We start from the raw sequence: 21,729 nt of genomic DNA, 5'->3' as shown, positions 1-21,729 counted from the left end.
GAAATAACTGATTTTTACTCAGTGAAGGATTATTACTTTTCTCATCCATACGTAAGTTAGATATGGAATTTATCTATACTCCTATACAAATAGGCTTCCAACTGCAAAGATGCTTAGACCAGGTCCTGCTCATAATATGCCCATATATGTGAAAGATATGCTTATGAGTAATGGGGGTCCCATGTGTGAGAGGGAGCTCCAGGTAAAATAATAATAATTCTAGTGCCAGGATAATGATAATAATATACATGTATGTACACAATGCATATACATATATGCAGTGTGTGTATACACATGTAAGTGTATGTATATGTGTATATATTTACATACATATTTAATCTCAGTGGTTTCTCTTACTAGGGGAAAGAGAAATCATGATTTTATGAAGAGCCAACATGGCTTCATCAAAAAACAACTAACCTCATTTCCTTTCTTGACAAGATTACTAACCTGGAAAAAGTTCACCTAGATATCAGCAAAACTTTCGATAAAATATTTCATACCATTCTCAAGTAGGGGATGGATGACCACTTTTTGGATATGTCATAGTTGGTGTTCCTTTCATGTTCGAGTTGGACTTGATGACCCCCCCTTCCCACCCCCAAATTCTCTGATTATATGGGGGCAATTTTGATTTACACACTTATCCTCAGTGGGGACCAAAGGGACCTTCTGGCCCCCATCCCTAACTTCACTTAAGCTCCCATTGGAGGGTAAAAATGTCTCCAACTTCTTCAAGGGCAAAACCTTTTCCTAAATCATACTTGAGGCATCAACATGAAATCACTCCAGTCAGGATTCAGTGTCCACCAGCGTTTTCTTTTTTACACCAAACCACTGAAGTAGCATAGAAATTAAAAGGATTATTGCTGCTTTCTCTTCTCTTCTCTCTCTTCTTTCCCTCACTGGGCAGAAAGGAGATCAGGAAGTGATCATCCCCGAAATTCGATGGGGAATAGAACTTTGATGGAAACCTCTTTAGCAGGCAGAGAGAAGCAAAGACCCAGGTGTCTCTCTTCCCTTCCCTCCTCCTCATTCCCCCCCATGCAGTGCCATCTTACTAATACATCTGTCAGTTTCCAACAATTCCCATGCCATCCCCTTAAGCTCCTGCTCTCCAATGTCCAAACAGCAACCTGTCTGCCAGTGAAGTCCTAGGGATGCAACAGGTATGGCAAAGGGTACCCAAAGTGGATATGTCACCTCCCTTTTCAGTCCCTGTTCTTCTCTGTGACCCAGCAAGATGATTCTTCCTTCTTGCTGTAGCTTCCTTTTTCTCCTTCTCACAAGACCCTTCAAGATCAAAGTCACAGCTGACCCTAAAACTTGAAAATGTGGGTAAACCACCTGTACAGAAGATCAGTCCCATCCCTGAAGTTTCTCTACTCCCTGAGTGCATGACCAAAGGTAGGTTACCCTCAGAAAGGCCTTAAGGCATCTTATCTGTGTCTTGAAGGAAGCTAAAGATTATGGGAGAGATAGATGAAGAGGGGGTGCATCCCAATAAAAACAAGCAGACAAAAGTGATAATAAATTCAAACATTTATTAATTGTCTGCTGTATGCAGAGCACTATGCTAGGCACTGGAGGAAATATAAAGTTTAAATGAAACTATCCCTGTCCTCACAAGAGTTTACAATGTAGTTAACAGTTTCTAGACTGAGACACCAACACATAACTGTAACATACAATAGTGCATGATTCTGTATTACAGAAGGGTCAACACAATATTATATGAGGCCTCAAGGCAGGTTGTTGTCAAATGGGAGGATCAGAAAAGACTTTGAGGAGAGGGGCAGCTTTTAAGTTGAGCTTTAAAGGATAGGTTAGAATTCGGGTGAAAAGGAAGATGAAAGATGTCTTCCACAAAGTCACAGAGGCATGACAGCACGGTATGTGACTGGAAGAGCAGAGAGGGGGCTAACATGAGAGAAGTCTGGAAAGACAGGATGGTATGATATTAGGCAAGAATTTGAATTTACACAATAGACAAGAAGGGGCCACAGTTTTTTGAACCAAGGAATCACATGGCTAGATCTATGCATAAGGAAGATTATTCTGAAAGAAAATGAGGTTTGTGACCTTCAGTTCAGTCCTTTGCTTGGAGCCGAATACTCAATCCTTGGTCCAGACTTGTCTGGGACTTAGGAATTCTTGCCACATCTCTAGAAGTCTGGGGCTCAGGAAGTCCCGTTGAGCAGCCTGGGCTTCCCCTTTCTATGGTATCCATTGCTTGGGCCAAAAGAAGACCTCTTTACAACTGCCTCTCCAAGTTGGCATCTTTGTTGATAGGGCAAAGGATATTACAAAAGGGCAGGCTTTACTTCCTCCACTCCCCTTTATATCCTTCCCTATACCCCCATCAGGTCTGCTCTTAGCTTCTTTGTCTCTGGTCAGACCTGGAGTCAAGAAAATCTGAGCTCAGATTCTGCTTCAGATACTTACTTGTTGTGTGGTCCTAAGCAAGTCACTTAAACTCTCTAAGCCTCATTTTCTTCTCCTGTAAAAATGTGGATAATAATTTTTTGAGGGCTAGGCAATGGGGTTAAGTGACTTGCCGAGGGTCACACAGCAAAAATGGGGATAATAATAGGGTAACAATTGCACCTACCTCACAGGGTTGTTGTGAGGATTAAATGAGATGACATATGTACAGTGCTTTGCAAACCTTAAAGCATTATAAAAATGCTAGCTATAATATCCCCTCCCACACTCTCCCCCTTAACAACCTTAGCAGTTCTGTCTGTACTTTTTTTAGGTTTTGTACAATGGTTCTATTTCATCTTAGCTTGAACCAATCAAATCATTTTCAATGCTGTTAATCACTCTAAGAGGATGTTCATGAACCAATCAAAGAGGTACAATCAAAACCCTCCAAATATAATAAAGTTCCAAATAATAGCCACATTCTTTTATTCTCATTGAATTGACCAAGCTCTCCTGATCAACCCTCTACAGATGGATTGGAGGATGGAAAAGTGAAGAAACAGCTGATGGGGAAATACCTCTATAGTGACAACTGCAATAGTCTGGGCCAGTAGTGCTAAACTCAAATAGAAACAGGGGCCACCAATCCATAAATAAAGATTCCTGCACGCTGCATATTGACTTAGTTTTAAAATGTAATGATATTTAGGTTTTGTTGTATTTTTATTTATTTTGGTAAATGTTTCCCAATTACATTTTAATCTGATTTAGGCCATATTTATGAGTGGGCTGTGTGTTTGACACCTGGTCTGGGCACATGATAATGAGTCCTGTGCTAGCAGGTGTCAATGGGAATGGGGGGGGGGAAACAACAAGCAAGAGAACAAAGAAGATCAAGAAGACTTGGTAACCGATGGAATGTGAGAGATGAAAAGTGATGTCAAAGGGCAGCTAGGTGGTGCAATGGATACACCAGCCCTGGAGTCAGGAGGACCTGAGTTCAAATGTGACCTCAGACCCATAATACTTCCTAGCTGTGTGACTCTGGGCAAGTCACTTAATCCCAATTGCCTCACCGAAAAAGAAAAAATGATGTCAGAAGAGAAGCTGGTTTAGGGGGGGAAATAATGAACTACACTTTAGAACAGTTTTTTATTTATTTTTTAAAAATTTTTTATTATTTTATTTTGATTTATCAATAATCACTTCCATATGCTATTGAGTTTTAAATCTTTCTCCCCCTTCCTCCCCACCACCCTCCCCAAGACGGTGCACAATCTGATATAGGCTATATATTTACATTCCTATTAAACATATTTTCACATTAGTAGTGTTGTAAGTAAAAATTAAAACCAATAGGAGGAACCATCAGAAAGAGGAAACAAAACTCAATAGAAGAGAAAAAAATAGCAATTCAACTTTCATAGTTCTTTCTTTGGATGTGGATAGCATTTTCCATCATGAGGCCTCTGGAGATGTCTTAGATTCTTGTATTGCTAGGAAGGGTTAAATTTATCAATATTAGTCATCGCACAACACGGCTGTTATTGTGTACAACGTTCTCCTGATTCTGCTCATTTCACTCAGCATCAGACCATATAAGTCTTTCCAGGTTTTTCTGAAGCCAGACTTAGAACAGACTTTTATATTGGCATCCAGCTCCCTCTGTGGACTGAGAGGTCTAGGCCTTCCATTCTCCAGTCCCCAAAATTCCTACTACTCAAACTTCCTACACATAACTTCTTCCATTCTTCTCTGTGTATATCCAGATAAAATTCCAGGATGCCAGTACCTCTGAGTGGAGCATCTTGCTTCAAATCTTCCCAGAGGCCATGGCTGCATAATTTCATTGAGATGGGTAGGGTTTGGCAGGGGATGCTAATTTTTCCCACTGCCTTTCCCAGTTCATTTTTGACACATTAAGATACATAGTATATAGTTTGGATTAGGATTCACCAGGTTCTCTTCTGAGGAGTCAGACCTGAATCTGGTCTCAGCTATGCTCCTGAATCTCTGTGTGATCTTGAGCAAGTTACTAACGATTCTCCCTTCCCTTCCTTTATACTTCCACCAATGGAGGAAGCATTTCATCTCCTGTCAAGCTGCACTCCAATATGCTTGGGTTCATTCATTCATTCGTTCATTCATTCATTCATACATTCACTCATTCACTAATTTAGCATAGATAACCCTGGACACCCCACCCAGCTAGGTATTTATTTGCCTGGCTTGATTGGCTTCATATCTCCCTCTTTTCCCCAGTCTACCAATCTACCCCTGACTGCTACCTGTGGAAGATGAAGGGCATGGATAAATCTAAGAAGTGGGAAAGAAAAAGAATGGAAATGAAAAAAAAAAGGAAATGTAAAGGTCATTGGGACTTGTATAATAAAGATCCTGAGGCAAATTACCTCCTGCCTAGCCTTTCTACACAGAGACCTTTGTAATGTGAATTAACAGCTCCCCCTGAAGTCCAAATATGCACAGGCCCCTGGAAATGCATCTAAGTCTCAATCAGGGAAGAGAAAGATCCTGCCCCATTGGCCCTTCCTCCAGGTGGAGGTGGGGAAGCAGCAGGGAAAAGTAACCATGGCTTGAGACCTTTGATATAATCTAGGTGTTTAGCCTCATTCAGGTTTGGGGAAGGTGTCACCTCTGTCTTCTTCTGCTGAAGATTGCACTGCAGGATGCTGTAGTTAGTAAGCCTCTCCCTCTGTTTTTCAGACTCAACTGTCCCCATGGAGTAGGGGGAGGAGGAAGGTGAGGCTTTAGGGACATGATCACTGTATTCAAGTATCTAAAGGGCTATTATGAATAAGATATAATTGGATTTTTTTGGTAATGTTAGAAGGCACAAGAGCTAATGGGTATGTTACAAGGAGGTAATTTCACTTCAATGTAAGAAAAAGCTTTCTAATATTCAGAGCTGTTAACAAAATAGAACAGGCTATTTTAAGAAATAGTGAATTTCTAAGCAATGGAAGTATTAAAAAGCAAAGGCTATCCCCAGTAGATAAGTGGTCAAAGAATACAAACAAAAAGTTTTCAAAAGGACTGGAAGTATACACGACCACATGAAAACATGCTCCGCAAATCGCCAATAGTAAAGGAAATGTAAATTAAAACGGTTCTGGAATTTCTTTCTATACTATGCAAATTGGCCAAGATGAGAACAAACTGGCAATTGTCAATGTTGGACAGGGGCTGTGGGAAAACAGGCATATTGATGCACTATTGGTAGAGCTGTGAGGTGGCCCGAACTCTCTAGATGCCAATTTGGAATTATGTAAGAAAAGTGACTAAACTGTTCAGACATTTTGACCCAATGATCCCATCAAGGGAGTCAAAGACAGGAACAAAGGTCCAATGGTATATTACAATATTCTTCACAACACTCTATGATAGCAAAGAACTGGAAAAAAGTGGGTATCCATTAATTAGATAATAATGGAAGAAACTATGTTACATGGATGTAAAAGAATATTAGTGTTCAGTAAGAAATGTGAGGAATTAAGAGGAACATCAGAAGATTTGTATGAACTGATATAAAGCAAAATAAACAGAAGAGGGGAACAATAAATATAATAACCACAATAATGTAAAAACATGAGTAGAGTGAAATTAAACTCTAGTAATGGAAAAACCAGTAAAGGTCCCAGAGAACAGATAATAAAGCATGCTTTTTCCCTCCTGATAGAGGGGTGGGAGATTATTAGGACAGAATACTATATGCATTGTTAGAAAAAGTCACTGTTATTGGATGTTTTTATTAAATTGCTTTTCTTTGTCACAGGGAAGGATTCAGCTAGGGTGAGGCTTGAAATAACTGTGTTGTAAAGACAGAAAGAATAAATAAAACATTTTTAAAAATAAAGAGAAGGCTGGGTAATCACCGGCTAGAACTGTTGCAGAGGGGATTGGTACATTGCTTGTTGTAGAGGAAATTAAGACAGCCTGGGTTTTCTTTGGTGGGGTCCGAATGATCTATAGGTTTTCTTCTAACTCTGAAATTCTATCATTCTTTGATATCAAAGGGACAGAGATCCATAGGGGGTTTCTCTCCCTCTCTGAACTAGGGACTCCAACATATCTGTTTTTTACCTGGCTGGGTGTTTATTTTCAGGCTCCCATCCCCAGTGAAATGAGTTGGTCATTATGTGCTGGTTTGAATCCCCTAATTCCATTAAATTCAATTCAACAAACATTAATTAAGCATCTACTGTGTGTCAGACACTGTGCTATTGATGAAGAGAGAGAGACAAAAATTAAACAGCTCATGCCCTTTTACTTGGGGTGGGGAGACAGGTGTGGGACAAAAATAGAAAAGTAAATATAAAAAATATAAGCAAATTAGTTCCTCTGTCCTTATTGTGCAGCTACATTGAGGGATAGGAGAGAAAAATAAGACCTCTCAAGGAATATTTCTTCTACAATAGGGCCTCAAAAGGCAGGAGGAAAACTTGAGAAGTCAGGAATAGAGGTGGGGGAAAGATGGTGTTTGTTAGAGAAGATATAGGTAAAGCAACTAGATTTTCCAAACCCGAGATTGGGGTATGTGCCCTGACCTGCCTCATATTTAAAAAGTTTCTTTAAATCGGGACTGTCCAGGAAAAATCAGGTTGCACTTTATTAGGGGAAGGTATAGTCACTAAAATGACTAGACATTGTCTGAACAAATGAATCAATAAACATTTATTAAGTGTTTAATATGTGCCAGTCACTGTGCTAAGTATTGGGGATATAAAAAGAGGCAACCTGCCCCTCCCCAAATCCTTGGGGATTAAGGGATTTAGGAATTAGGAATGAGGTCAATTCCTCTTGATAAAGTAGGAAAAGACTGGCTCTGGCATCAAGGGACCTGGATTCAAATTCTGCCTCTTATGGATCCCATCCGTGAGACCTTAAGCAAACTGTTTACTTTCTCTGGGCCTCAGTTTCCTTATTTGTAAAATAAAGGGTTTGGACTAGATGGCCTCAGAGATCCCTTCAAATTCTAAATCTGTGATCGTGTTTCCTCTTCTAAGGACTCAGAGAAGTTGATGTTTTTTCTCAATTTCCTAGAGAGACCTACTGCTTCTCTGAAAGCATTCTTTGAAATATATTATTAATAATTATTATACTTATATATTATATAACAACATAATATAACATTTTATGTTTATATAATCTGTATATAATTTATTATATTATAATTAATGACTATTAATTATATATTATTATTACTATTATAGGCAAGCTAGGTGGTACAGTAGGCGGAGCCTTGGGTCTGGAGTCAGGAAGAATGAGAGTTCAAATCTTCCCTTGTACACTTCTTAGCTGTGTGACCTTGGGCAAATCATTTAACCTCTGCTTCAGTTTCCTCATCCATAAAATAAGGGTAATAATAGCACCTGCCTTCCAGGGTTGTTGCAAGGATCAAATGAGATAATATTTGTAAGGTGCTTAGCAGTGTGTCTGACACATAGTAAGCACAATGATATATATGTTAGCTATCATTATTATTTCTTGTTTTTATATCATCTGCATTTCTAGATGTCTTCCTGCCCTGTGAACCATCTCTTGTAACAAAGATTACAAGCAAAAAAGTAATAATATATGTGTAAATCCATACCCTAGTCCCTCCCTTACATCAGCAAAGTGTGGAGGGAGCTTCATTTCCTCTCCTCTTCAGAGACAAACTTCAGAGTCATTATAATTGCTCAGCATTCAAGTTTTGTCATTGTTGTTTTTCATTTGCATTGTTATAGTCATTGTGTATATTGCTTTTCTGGTTCTGCTTACTAGGATGAAGGAATGAATGAATGAAAAAGCATTAAGTGTTGGCTATGTGCCACTCCATTCTGACTCAGTTTTCCCATGCTTGTCTGACTTACTCATATCTGTTATTTCTTATGGCAAAATATATTACATTATATCCTTATATCACAATCTATTTAACCATTTTCCAATCAATAGGCATTTACTTTGTTTCCAATTCTATGCTACCCTTTTCATCCAAATGTTACTATGACTCTTCTGGAGACGATTAGGGCCTCCCTGAAATAATCTGACTTTGGAAGGCTCAGCTCTGCACTGGTCAAATCCTTGATAGTTTAGAAGAGAACCTGTGATAGAGGTGGGGGAATCCCTGTATCCATCCACTAACAACCCTGTATTGAGGCCTCCAGAGTGTCTAGGCCTGTGCTTGGACCTTTGGAATAGAGAAGAAAAGAAATGATGTTGACTTCATCAAGAATCCAGGGGACTAGGTGGCACAGTAGAAATCTAGATGGCGCAATGGATAAGAGCACCAGCCTTGGATTCAGAAGGACCTGAGTTCAAATCCGGCCTCAGACACATAACACTTATCAGCTGTGTGACCCTGGGCAAGTCACTTAACCCCATTGCCTAGCACTCCCCCCCAAAAAAAAGAATCCAAGGGAACAATCTTCCCCAAGCAGGTTGGAGGAGATGACTTTTAAGGTCCTTTCCAGCCTTAAAATCTTGTGAACCTAGATTAGGGACAATAACACATGTGTCATCCAATCAAACAGCAAATGTTTATTCCACACCTTTTGAGTATAAGTTCCTGGACCACACAGATACAGGAGAAGATTCAGTCTCTGCTCTTAGGGAGCTTACAGTCTAGCAGCAGACATGATATATACAGACGTGATAATAACAAGCAATACATAATCAACACCCAATGCATGGTACAGAAAGATCTGAGTCTGAGGAGTTGGGTCCAGAAGGATGGGGATGATTTGGCCATGGGAGAAACATTTTGAGAAGGGGAGACAGTATGAGGGAAGTCCCAGAAGTAGGAAGGAGCCTACCAGTGTTGGACTTGGAGTCAGGAAGACTTAAATTTGAACTGTGCCTCAGACATTTATTAGCTCTGTGGTCCTGGGCAGGTCACTTAACCTCTCTGTTTTCTTTTTTGTGAAATGGGGATGATATAGCACCTTCTCAGGATTGTTGTTGGGAGGACCAATGTGATAACATATATAAAATGATTTGAAAACCTCAAAGTGCTGTATAAATGTTAGCTATCACCATTATCATCAAGGAGATAGTGAAAGAACCAGTATGAATGGAGCACAAGTTTCATAGAGGGAAGAGCAGGAGATAGATTGAAAGCATGGCATGGGGCCAGACAATGGAAGACCTTGGGTAGTTTGGACTTTGCCCTACAAGTGACTGGAAGCCAATGATGATTCTTGAGTGGGGAGAAAAATGATGAAAATAGAATTTGGGGAAGATGACCTTGGCAGCATATATGATGAGTCAGGGAAAGACTACAGACAAGTAGAATGATTGGGAGGCTACTGCAATGACCTGAGTGTGAGGTAATAAGGACATGGACCACCACCCAAGAAAGACAATACAATGAGCAGTGTCCAAGGATGCGGGGTACAGCTGGGTCCTGGGCAGACACAGTTCTATTTTGGAGGAGGAAAGGGGAATGCATGAATACTACTGTCGCAGGGTCAGCCCTCTCCAGGCTCAGCCTACAACCTGAGGGGATCTGACCCTCAAATGACCAGCATCCCTATGCTAAATCCCCAAGACTGATCCCACTGACAACCCTGTACACTTAACCTTTAGCTCCTGAAGCTCTGGGTCCTAGCAGACAGAGACCTAGAGCACACTGGAGTTGTTCAATGGTGAAGGTTCCTGTGGGCAAACAAGGGGAAGAATGGGATGAGGGGTCCCAGATCAGGATTCCTATGATCCCCATGAGAGTGATAGTGTGGCTAACAACATTGCCTTCCCCTGGGACCTGGGGAACATTCCTGAGTTTAGGAGGGACTGACTCAAAAATGCACATGCCAAGGGACTCCTGGGAGGCATACCAAACCCTGAGCTGATTTATTTACTTTTGCATCTAGCTTTGTGAACATTGCAGAAGTGTTTGATGTTTGGCCAGAAGCCAAGAGATATAGACAGGAAGTGCTCCCTGAGAGGCCTATAAAGTTTTTCATGGTGTTTGGTTACCCTCTGGCTCTATTAGATGGCATTCAGAGGCCCATACCATACTGGTTTGGGCTGAGCAAAGCTATTTGGGCTTCCCTCCCCCCTCACTACACTCAGACTCGTGGCTTCTCAGTCAAACCTCACTGAACTTCAAGGCCCATACATTTCCCTTTTCCTCTGTTCTCCATCCAGATCTCAAGACTGGGGCTTCACTGAGTCAGAGATTCAAAGTGTGAGGGAGAGAACAGCCCACTCTGGGGAAGTTGAACATGTGGAGAGTGCTTTGTGTGGACTTGGCCAGGTTAGAGGTAGGGGAGAAGGGAAGAATCATAGAATTCATAGAGAATATTAGACCCCTAAAGATCCTAAGAAACTCTCTCATTTAATAGATGATGAAACTGAGTTCCAGAGAAGGAAAGTGACTTGCCCAAGGTCACACAGCTAATTAGTGGCCGACTTAGGTCTCTCTGACATTGCCTTAAGTAATGATAAGTAGAAGCAGGAAATGGGCCTAGAGACTTCAAGGCAGGTTAAGTCCTATTCCAGGCTCTGGAATTCTCAGATAGTGGCCTAAACTGAAGATGTTTCCAAGGATTATAATACAATGGTTGTTGGTGGTGACGGTGGTAGTAGTGGGACACCTTGTTGTCAAAGGAGACATGATCTTATAAGAACTTCCCACTGCCCAAATGCTTCTAGACCAGGAAAAGAAAGGAAGACCAGTTTAATAGAGATAGTATTGGACTAGGAGTTGACAGCCGTGGGTTTTAATCCTACGCTTTCCACCAGCAAGCTGTGTTAACTTTGGGCAAGTCACTTCCCTTCTCAAGGCCCCATCTGTAAAATAAGTGAGTTGGACTAGATGGTTCTTACAGCTCCACGAGTCTGTGATCCTTCTTTAAAAGTCTAATTAGGAAAAATATCTCCTACATCCCTGAGGGCCTCTCCCATGATCCTCTGGCTTCCCAGAAGAACACCATCAGGCAAAGTAGGCATAGAAGAATATGTTGACACACAAAAGCAGAATGGCATTGAAGTTGCAGACTCGGGTCCAGAAGGAAGCTTGCTTCTTTCCTGCAGATAGGCAGAATGGGATACATAGTTCTGAGTGAGCTGGGATGTATGAGGAACTTGATGGGTCAGGAGTGGAGTGAGAATGTGGAACTAGGAAAACAACAGTACAACACTAGGCCCTTAGGATTTGGGATGGGGTAGGGACAGCAACTGGCTCTTTCTAGGGTTCCACAGGACATCTTCCAGTCTCTGTCCCCAATGTCTTTCTGCCACGCCAACTATCATCTAAGATGGTTTAACCCTGAGGTCTCTGGTAAGGGAGGGGATAGACCCAAAGGGAGAATGGGGCTAGACGGTATGGTAAGGACAACATTGTGATGAGTCTGGCTCTGCCTAGAGTGGTCTAGAGGCCCCCAGGGACCACTTACCAACTTTGTCTCCCATATCAAAAGTCTCAGGCAGAGTTTCTAAAAGATTGTTCTTGGAAAGGGTCCACCACGTTAAATTCTTGATCTGTTAGAAACCAAAGAGAGATTTTGAACAGGCGGTGGAAAATAAGAAATGAAAGTTGTGGGGGGGGGATGAAGAAATAGAGCTAAAGGTATGAGATGTAGGAGACTGGAGAATCCCCAAGGGGTAATAAGGAAGTTGGCTGGCCCAGGCTAGGGGAGAGAGTCACCACTTTTGGGGGGATAAAGCAGAGAAATAGGGATCAGGAGGGGGCTGAGCCCTGCTCATCGGCTAGGCTTCCTCAGAACGTGCCCAGCCATAGTGCCAATCCTTTGTGGTGTAATGTGTGTATGTAAGGGATAGGGAAGAGGGGTTCAATTAGAACTTGCCTACCCAGTCCACAGACCATTAGACCTACTCTACCAAGAAATGTCTCCTCACCATATGACCCATAACACCTGAAGTTCTGCCTTGGATTTATTAATTTAAACTATCTTGCCCTCATTTTGCTCCTCTCAGAGGAGAAGAAAATTCCCACTTTTGTATTTCAGTGGGTATGAAGCTATCAGAGACTGACTGGTGGGGCATCTGAGAGGTGGAAAAGGAGGTGGAGAAGACCTCACATAAACTTTGACAGGGCCAAAATTTTTTGCCCTTCCTTATGTCAGTTTTGCTTCACTGGTTCAGGTGATGCCATGCTGCTCCAGTCCAGATGAGAGGACCCCTAGGAATGTCACCCCTGGGAACCCTTTGTTGTTGTCATTGTTGTTCAGTTGACTAGTTGTGTCCAACTCTTCACGACCCCATTTGGGGTTTTCTTTTTTTTTTTTCCTCCAAGCCCTTTAATATTTTACTTTTTAACAGCTTGAGGCACAAGGAATATTAAAAAAATTCATCTTTTACAAGATTGAAAGTTCTGTATAGTGCTTGCTTATGTAATAAACCAACATTCTTGAAATTTCTGTAACATTTTATATTCTGAGCAACACCCTTGTCCACAGGTTGAATTAATAATGTAACAAAAGCAGGCATGATGACAGTAAAAATATTATACTCCATTTAGGCAATTACTAAAATCATCTGATATAATAACTTTGTTACCTTCAAGTATACATATGTGTCCAAAATATTCCTGATGCTTTGCACCAAGTATAAAATTATGAAACAGATCAAAAACATTTGTCCATGCAAAGAAACCTGTCCACCTCTGAAAGCTCATGAATTTTCATTTCCAAAGGTTTTATCAAGTGTGTACACAATTTGTTCTTTTCTTAAAGGGAGTTGGTGGGGAATAGGAAAGGGGCACATTTAATTCACTTGAGGGTAACAGGCTTTGACATTACCAAAATGAACTGGGTTTCATAAAAAATAAAATCCTTTAGGAAGAGAACATGGACCAGTCCTAGACTAGACATCTAAAAAAAATTCAGAACACTATTCTCTACCTTCAAGATCAATTATTTTTCGAAGATATTTAGTTTTCTGATGCCACGTGTAACTAGCATTAAATTTGTACTTGCCCCTCAAAATACAATTATAATTTGGTAAAAAAAATCATTTTTCATTCTTTTGATGAACAATAAACAAGAAATAAGGAAACTATTCCCCTATCAGTTCACTAAAATATTTCTCACAAGGGCCTAATTTAACATATTCCTTTTAGGATCAGAAATAGCCAAGTGCAAATGACTATTTTTACTGGACGGGCCTTGATGTCACAAAGATAATCTTTTGCTTTCCTCCATCCAAGTTCATCTCATTCTTGCCTTCTTTCTTTCACTTGCAGGTGTTTGGATGGTTTGTAACATAGGGTTGGTTTTTTAGTCCAGATCCCATTTAGGGTTTTCTTGGCAAAGATACTGGATCGGTTTGCCATTTCCTTCTCCAGCTCATTTGACAGATGAGGAAACTGAGGCAAACAGGGTTCAGTGACTTGCCCAGGGTCACACAGCTACTAAGTGTCTGAGGCTGGATTTAAATTCAAGTCCTCCTGACTCCAGGCCCAGCACTCTATCTACTGCACCATCTAGCTACCCTTACAACCCATAGCACACAGAATAAACTGAGCCTGAGCTGCTTCTGCCTGATGTGCCACCACCAGGTCGCAGGACAAAGACTCTATGTAGACAAGTATGACTGTCTTGACCAGAGAAGATGAATTATGCTTTCCCCACCTCAGTAGACTGGAGCAGGTGTGATGAGGTGTTTTCTATGTTACTGGAGCATTAGCAGTGCTATGCAAACAACTTGTGTTCCAGCACCAGTTTTGTTACTAACTCCTCCTATGACTGCTTCTCCTCTCTAAGACTCAAGTTCATCCATCTATAAAATGAAGTTGTTGGACTAGCTCTGCCACTTGATCTGGCTACTTGGAGCAAGTTACTCTGGGACTCAGTTTCCTCATCTGTAAAACAAAAGAGTTAGATGACCTCTAAGGTCCCTAGAGGTCTGAATCTAGGATCTATGACCCAAAGACTATGTAATTATCAAGCCTAGGGCAGATGGATGTCTTTCCTATCAAGACCAACCCCATTGATCAATATCCTGCTCAACCTAGCTGAGTCATGGTTACCATGGAAGCAGCAAAGGGTATTCCTCATTGTGTGGGGTGGAAATAGATGATTTCCTGATGTCCTGTCCAACTCTCTGAGAGTCTATGTTCTATTTTTCAGTGATTCCATAAAATGCTTAAAGTTCTCTAAGCTCTATAATTATGTGGATTAGTTAATTAAAGAGAATGAAGTATGGATAATTGGCTCCCTTGCCCTGAAGCAGGCACCTCCTCATGCTGGCAGGCCGGTCCTCTCTCCTTGGTCAAACAATGGGGGTCTGTGATGGTGGAGTTGGAAAGGACTGAGCAAAGCACTGGAGGCTTAGGCCATAGTGCTTTCTTCTAGGTGACAGGACTGACCAGGAGAGCTTAAGACAGGAACACGTGACAAAGCATATTATGTATATAATATATATTATATAAATAATATCATATTATAGTGCAAAGAATTCTGGGCTGGAAATTGGGACATTTGAGTCTAGCCACTAGCTAGTTGTGTGACCTTGGGAAAGTCTCTTTCCCTTTCCTGAATCTCAGTTTCTTCTTCTATAAAAATAATACTTAGAGAGATGATCTCTAAGGTTTCTCTCAGGTGTAACATTCCATGGTTCTATGAATACAAGGCAGATTATATTTGTCCTTAGTGGGGCAAAGAGAGAAAAAGCTGATCAAAGGGATTCCAGGTAGGGAATCTAGAAGAGCTATTAAATTTAGGATTTAGATGGCTGTAAAGAATCCAGTTTTTACATGCCAAAACTTGAACATGGAGCACAGCTAAATAAAATAAAATACTAAGTTCCAAGGATGGAGGCTAAAAGTCAGCCAGAGGATTCACCAAGGTGGGGACAGTAGAGAGGACTGTGAGAGTGTAAGGAAGAAAAGGAAAAGACTGAAATAATTTTTAAAGAAGCATATGCTTGGGGGCAGCTAGGTGGTGCAATGGATAGAGTGCCGGCCCTGGAGTCAGGAGGACCTGAGTTCAAGTCCGGCCTCGAACACTTGACACTTACTAGCTGTGTGCTGTGGGCAAGTCACTTAACCCATTGCCTAGCTAACAAAAACAAAAAACTTAAAGAAGCATACGCTAAACTAGGGGTGAGGAACCTGTGGCCTCGAGGCCACATGAGGCCTTGTAGGTCCTCAAGTGTAGCCCTTTGACTGAATCCAAGCTGAGTTTAATGACTAAGCTGAACACGAGTCATTTATTTATTTATTAGGTTGGTTTTTTTTTTTTAAGGCAACCGGGGTTAAGGGACTTGCCCAGAGTCACATAGCTAGTAAGTGTCTTAGGCCAGATTTGAACTTAGGTTTTCCTGATTCCAACGCTGGTGCTCTAACCACTGCACAACCTAGCTGGCCCTGGTCATTTATTTTTGGTGTCAGAGAATATGGGTTCATATCCTGGCTCTGCTACCTCTGACCTGGGCAAATCTCTTTGGGTTTCAGGTTCCTCCACTGTAAGATAATTTGGATAAGATGACCTTAGAGTTTCCTTTTCCCCCCCCTCTATCAGGCTGTTTAATCTGTAAATAAATTACATCTGGAAGTTCCTTACATTCGATTTTTTTTTTACTCCAAATGATGATAAGCTTATCACTCATTCTGGAGTAATTTGAATACAAAGTGAATATGGGTCCCGAATAACTATATGGATGTGATGATGGCAGAGGTACCAACAACGAATATGAGAAATCTGTTTTTATTACATACCTCTCACTAGGAATAGGAGCAACAAAAATGCAGTAGAACTAAGAAGGGGAACCACGCAGAGACAGACTGGGAGGAGGAAGGGGCCATTCTTAAGGGACTGACGTGACAGATGAAGCCAGTGCTGGAGGGGATGTGTATCTAAGCACAATTTCTGTCCTAAGAGGAATGAATCCAGACTCTGTAACCTTGCTGTGCACCTGTAAATGCTAACCTGTGGTTAGTGCATATCTCTAGTTGTTCTTCCACATGTAATACATTAGCCTTTGTGTCAGTCAGAACTGGTCTCCAGATATTGCTGCTAGGGAGGCTGGTGGAAGAGGGAAAAGTGGAATATTTTATGGTGACCAGAGCTGCTGGAAGAAGCTCTTCAATTCAGCAGCAGCAGATGGGACCATACATTTGGATGGGAGAAAGGAAGGAGATGCTCATGGCTGGATTTTTGTCATGGGTCCTACAGCAGGAGACAGTTGTGGATTTAGTAACCAGAAGGAATAACCCTTAGAAAATCTTGGGGAATCATGCTAAGAATTAGCCCATTCTGGGACAAATGGTATTGAGAATTTTTGGACGCCACTTCCTAGTCTTTATCTTCCCGCACCTCCCTGCTCCGCATTGCCTCTCTGTAACAGGGCAAGTTAGGTTTAGATGACTCTCAGGGCAAAATCTTTCCAAGAAATGCCCCCATTTCCAGGTGACCTCCCTGTCTACACTGAGTGTAAGAATGTGGGTCATCAACAGGCTCCTGGGAGTCATCCAGGCCCCTCTGGAGGCTGAAAGTCCAAAGTTTACCTAAGACTGCTTCAATTTAAAACTGGGTACAGAAAATGTTTAGAATCTAGAATGAAAATCCAATTAAGGGCTGTCCCATTCTGATGGCAAGGCCATCTCCCCCTTCTAGGGAAAGGTTCAGATTATCTGAGAGGGGAGGTTAACTCACCTAGATCCCTTTGAGGGTAGGGGACCAGCTCACCTGAGACTCATCAGGCGGTAGAGTCAGCAAACTAATAGCAGCGACTACAGCAGCTGTCATGGAGAAGAGCACCACAGAGAAGTGAAGATAGTGAAGGCTGTGGAGCACAGCTGGCCGGTTGTCTGGGAAGCCACAAGGTGGCTCAGGGTAAACAAATTCCAGGATCATCCGGGTAGCTCCCACTATCAGCCCTGCCATCAGGCCCCAGAAGGCCCCCTGCAGGAAAAGGAGATGCAGCTATAGGTACTCAATCTCAATTTCTCTTTCTTTCAAACATAAACACACACACACACACACACACACACACACACACACACACAGAGCAGTGTAGACCTTAGAGATTAGCTAGTCCAACCCTCTCCTCTCTCTCTATTACTCTCCCTTTTACCCATTCCCCTCCACTACTTCCACACTTTATATATAAAAAACCTTCCCCCCCAAAATAAAACCCCCAAACTGAAGTGCAAGAGATAATTTACCCAGCCAGCAAGTTATGAAGCCAGTACTGTAACCCAGGTCCTCTGAATTCATAATCTGGACCCAGGTTACCTTTCTAGGCTTACTGCACATTACTCTCTTTCACATACTTTATGGGTCAGACAAACTGACCTACTTGCTTTTCCTCATACATGACCTTACATTTCCTATTTTTGTGCTTTTGCACATAAATATAGATATAGATATATATACATATATGAGTAGACATCTATATCTGTCTATCCATCTATCATCTATCTATCTATCCATCCACCCATCTATATATATCTATCTATCCATCCATCTATCTATCTATTCATCTATCTATTGAGAGACTTCTTCAAACAATCTAACCTCCCAATTCCCCAACTTACTCATTTCTTATGAACTATTCTTCTACTTGACCACAGCTACACACAGAGACGGCTTTACCTGTGATCTTGTCATCACCCAAAAGTCATTCCCTCCTATGTTCATGAACTCTGAAGTTCCTTTATCTGATCATAATCTGTTATTATTCCACCTGTCACTCTGCCTTGAAACCCGAGCCCTGTTTTTCCTCCTTACTGTGACCTCTAATCTCTCTACCCCTCAGTCATTTCTCGGCTCATCACTCCTGCGCTATTTTCCTTTCCCCATCTTGACCCCTTGCTGAACCAGTTCAACTCTATACTGTCCTCTTCTCTAAGGCCCCTTGCCCCTTTACTCTTTCAAAGATCTTGCCATGCTAAAACTTCAGCCTTGGATTATTCTCATTATTCACTGCCTTCACTGTCACTCAGGTGCAACTGAACAAAGCTGGAGAAGATCATGAAATCCTGCTGGCCAAATTCATTACAAATTTATGTTACATAATCTCAACTGGGCCTTCATTGAAGCAAGAAAACCCTTTTACACCTCCCTAATCAGTTCACTATCCCATTCACCACAGTGGCTTTTCCAAACCTTTTCATCCCTTCTCAAACCTCCCATAGTTCCTCTTCCCTCTACTTCTTACCTTGTTTCATATTTTACTGAAAAAAAAATTGAGGCCATTCACCTAGAACTCCTCCCTTGCCCTTTCCCCCCCATCTTATATCACTTAGATACCTTATGATACTAACTCCTCCTTCACTCCTGTTTCACATGAAGAAGTGGATCTTCTCCTGAGTAAGACAAACCCCTCTACATGCACAAGTGATCCCATTCTATCCCATCTTCTCCAGCAGATTGCCCCCTCTATCATCCATACTCTCTCACTAATCTTCAGTCTCTCCTTGTCTACTGGCTGCTTGTCTGCTGCCTCCAAACACTCCAACATCCCCCCCCCCAAATAAAAGAAACAACCCTCACTTGATCCATTCATCTCTGCTAGCTATCATCCTGTAAGGCTCCTCCCTTTTGTCACTAACTCCTTGAGAAAGATATGATCAGTACCTCCAACTTCCTTTCCTCTCACTTTCTTAACTCTCTACAGTCTGGCTTCTGACTTCATTCAACTGAAACTGCTCTTTCAAAGTTATTAATGATCTCTTAAGTGCCAAATCTAATGGCCTTTTCTCAACCCCTCATCCTTCCTTACCTTTCTGCAGTCTTTGACTGTTTGTACCCCCTTTTCTTCTTGATACTCTCTTTTCTCTAGGTTTTCATGGCACCATTTCCTACTTCTCCTTCTACCTGTCTGACAAGTTCTTTACTCCTCTTTGTTGGATCTTCATTCAGGCTGCACTCACCAAATATGGGTTTCCTTCAAGCCTCTGTCCTCATCTCCCTCCTATACTATTTCTCTCAGTGATTTCACCAGCTCCCATTGATTCAATCATCATCTCTATGAAGATGATTCTCAGATCTATTTGTCCAGTCCTAACCTCTATCTTGATGTCCACTCTACAATCTCCAACTAATTATTGAATATCTCAAACTAGATGTCCCATAGACATCTTAAACTCAACAGGTCTAAAATTGAACTAATTATCTTTTCCCCCAAACTCTCTTCCTATCTTCCCTCTTACTATAGATGGTCCCTCTACCCTCCCAGTCATCTACGCTCACAACCTAAGTATAATTTTCAACTCTTCACTCTCTCTTACCCCTCCCTTATCCAAACTGCTATCAAATCCTGTTATTTCTACCTTCATAACCTCTCATATCTATGTATCTATATCTATATATCTCCTTTTCTCCTCTGACATTGCCACAATCCTAGGGCAGATCTCCATCACTTTATGCCTGGTATAATTGCCTTATGATTGGTCTTCCTTCCTCAGGTCTCTTCTCTCTACAATCCATCATCTACTTAGATGTCAAATTGATCTTCATTATGTGCAGGTCTCAACTATGTCACTTCCCTTCCCATTCAATAAACTCAAGTAGTTCCCTATTACTTCCAGGATCAAGTATAAAACCCTCTTGTTTGGCTTTTAAAGCCTTTCATAACCTGACCTGTTCTACTTTTCCAGTCTTTTTATACCTTATTCCCTCACCATCCCTCACCCCCCCCACCATATTCTGTGATCTCATGACACTGCTTTCCTTGCTGTTCCTTGAATAAGAAATTCTCCTGACTCCATGCATTTTATTGGCTGTCTCCCACGGGCGGAATACTCTCTTGCTTCATCTTTACCTCCCAGTTTTTCTAGCTTCCTTCAAGACTCCGCTATAGTCCCATTTTCTGTAAGAAGTTTTCCCTAGTCCTCCTTAATCTCAATGTTTTCCCAATGAGATTAACTCCAATTTATTCTCTCTCTATATCCTGTTTGTACATCATGCTTTCACCCTTTACTGTGAACTCCTTGAGAGCAAGGTCTGTTTTCTGCCTTTTTTTTTAATCCCTAGAGTTTAGTGTCTTGCTTGGCACATAGTAGGTGCTTATTAAATACTTATTGACTGACTGACCTCTATGAGCCTCAGTTTCATCATCTATTAAATGAGGGGGTTGGACTTGATGACCTTTACAATTTCTTCCAGCTCTAAATCTATAGACCCATGAAGGATAAAAACAAAACAGTCCCTGTCCTCAATGTGATTATATTCTATTGGGTGTAAACAGCAGTCAATATTACAGATCATCAAAAATCAAAGTAAGCAACAGAATACTTTCTACAAGAAGTGCACTAGCAACTGTGGGCATCAGACTAGGCCTCCTTGGAAAAATAGCATCTGAGTTGAGTTTTGAAGGAAGACATGGATTCCTTAAGGTGGAGATGAAGAGGGACTACATTACAGGTATGGAGGTCAGCAAAGGCACAGGGATGAGAGATGGAATGTCATACATAGGAAACAGCAAGTAGGTCAGTTTACCTGGAATGTAGAATATTTGAAAGAGTAATATGCAATAAACCTGGAGAGATAGGATGGAGTCTGATAGTGAGGGACTTTAAAAGGCAAATGAAGTTTGTATTTTATGTTGGAGGCAAATAGATCTGAGAATCATTTTCATCAAACAAAGGAATGACAGAGTCAGAAGTAGGCTTTTGGAATATCAGTTTGGCAGTTCTGTGGAATATAGGTTAGAGAGAGATGAACCCAGATGGAGGAAGTATGATTAGGAAGCTGTTGCAATAATCCAGATGAAAGGTGATAAGAGCCTAAACCAGTCACCAGGCTGAAAAGGGGTTGGGGGGATTCCCAAGCCCAGGTCTGATCATGCATTGCCCCACCTGGGAAGTTCCACAGTCTCCTTCTTGACTGGCATAAATTATAAACTTCTCCATTTGACTTTTTCAGTCCTTCATGAAGGAGAGGGACAGTTAAGGATGACTCTAAGGTTGAGAACCAAGGTTATTGGGAGAGTTGTGTTACACTCAATACAAATAAGGAATAAAAGCAGAGGAGAGGATTTAGAAGGAAAGATAGGTTTGGTTTGGGGCTTGTTGAGTTTGACATGTCTGTGAGACTTCTATGAGACACGTGGAGCTATCATGTAGGCAGCTGGTGAAGTGGGATTATGGTTAAGGAGAGAGACTAGGGCTGGATGTATATATCTGTTAGCTTTCTGCATAGGGATGATAGTTGAACCTATGGGGGCTGATGAAATCACCAAGACTGTAGAGAGAGAAAAAAGGATACAGACCTATGCTACTCCTAGGCATAGGTGAGGTGGGACATGGGTGATGATCTAGCAAAGAAGATTGAGAAAGAGCAGTCAGACAGGAGCCAGAATGAAGAGGGAAGAGTGTCAGAAAAACCCATGGAG

General features: G+C 41.4%; 1 protein-coding gene across 1 annotated transcript in view; it reads right to left on the bottom strand.

Annotated features, from left to right (window-relative positions):
• Positions 1–8,947: 8,947 nt before the first annotated feature.
• The window catches only part of SLC5A10 (solute carrier family 5 member 10), a 180,416-nt gene continuing 167,634 nt past the window's right edge, over positions 8,948–21,729 (bottom strand). Inside the window, exons 13-15 of the mRNA XM_021004503.2 lie at positions 17,079–17,294; positions 11,826–11,910; positions 8,948–11,457 (exon numbers count right to left, since the gene is read on the bottom strand). Coding sequence (XP_020860162.1) covers positions 11,363–11,457; positions 11,826–11,910; positions 17,079–17,294 — 396 coding nt within the window. The 3' untranslated portion in view covers positions 8,948–11,362. The remainder of the gene's footprint in view (positions 11,458–11,825; positions 11,911–17,078; positions 17,295–21,729) is intronic.

This window comes from Phascolarctos cinereus, unplaced genomic scaffold, assembly GCF_003287225.1.
Source record: "Phascolarctos cinereus isolate Bilbo 61053 unplaced genomic scaffold, phaCin_HiC Scaffold_4;HRSCAF=312, whole genome shotgun sequence".
NCBI classification, from domain to species: domain Eukaryota; kingdom Metazoa; phylum Chordata; class Mammalia; order Diprotodontia; family Phascolarctidae; genus Phascolarctos; species Phascolarctos cinereus.
Note: the sequence above shows the minus strand (reverse complement) of the source record. Positions and strands in the feature narration are given on the sequence as shown.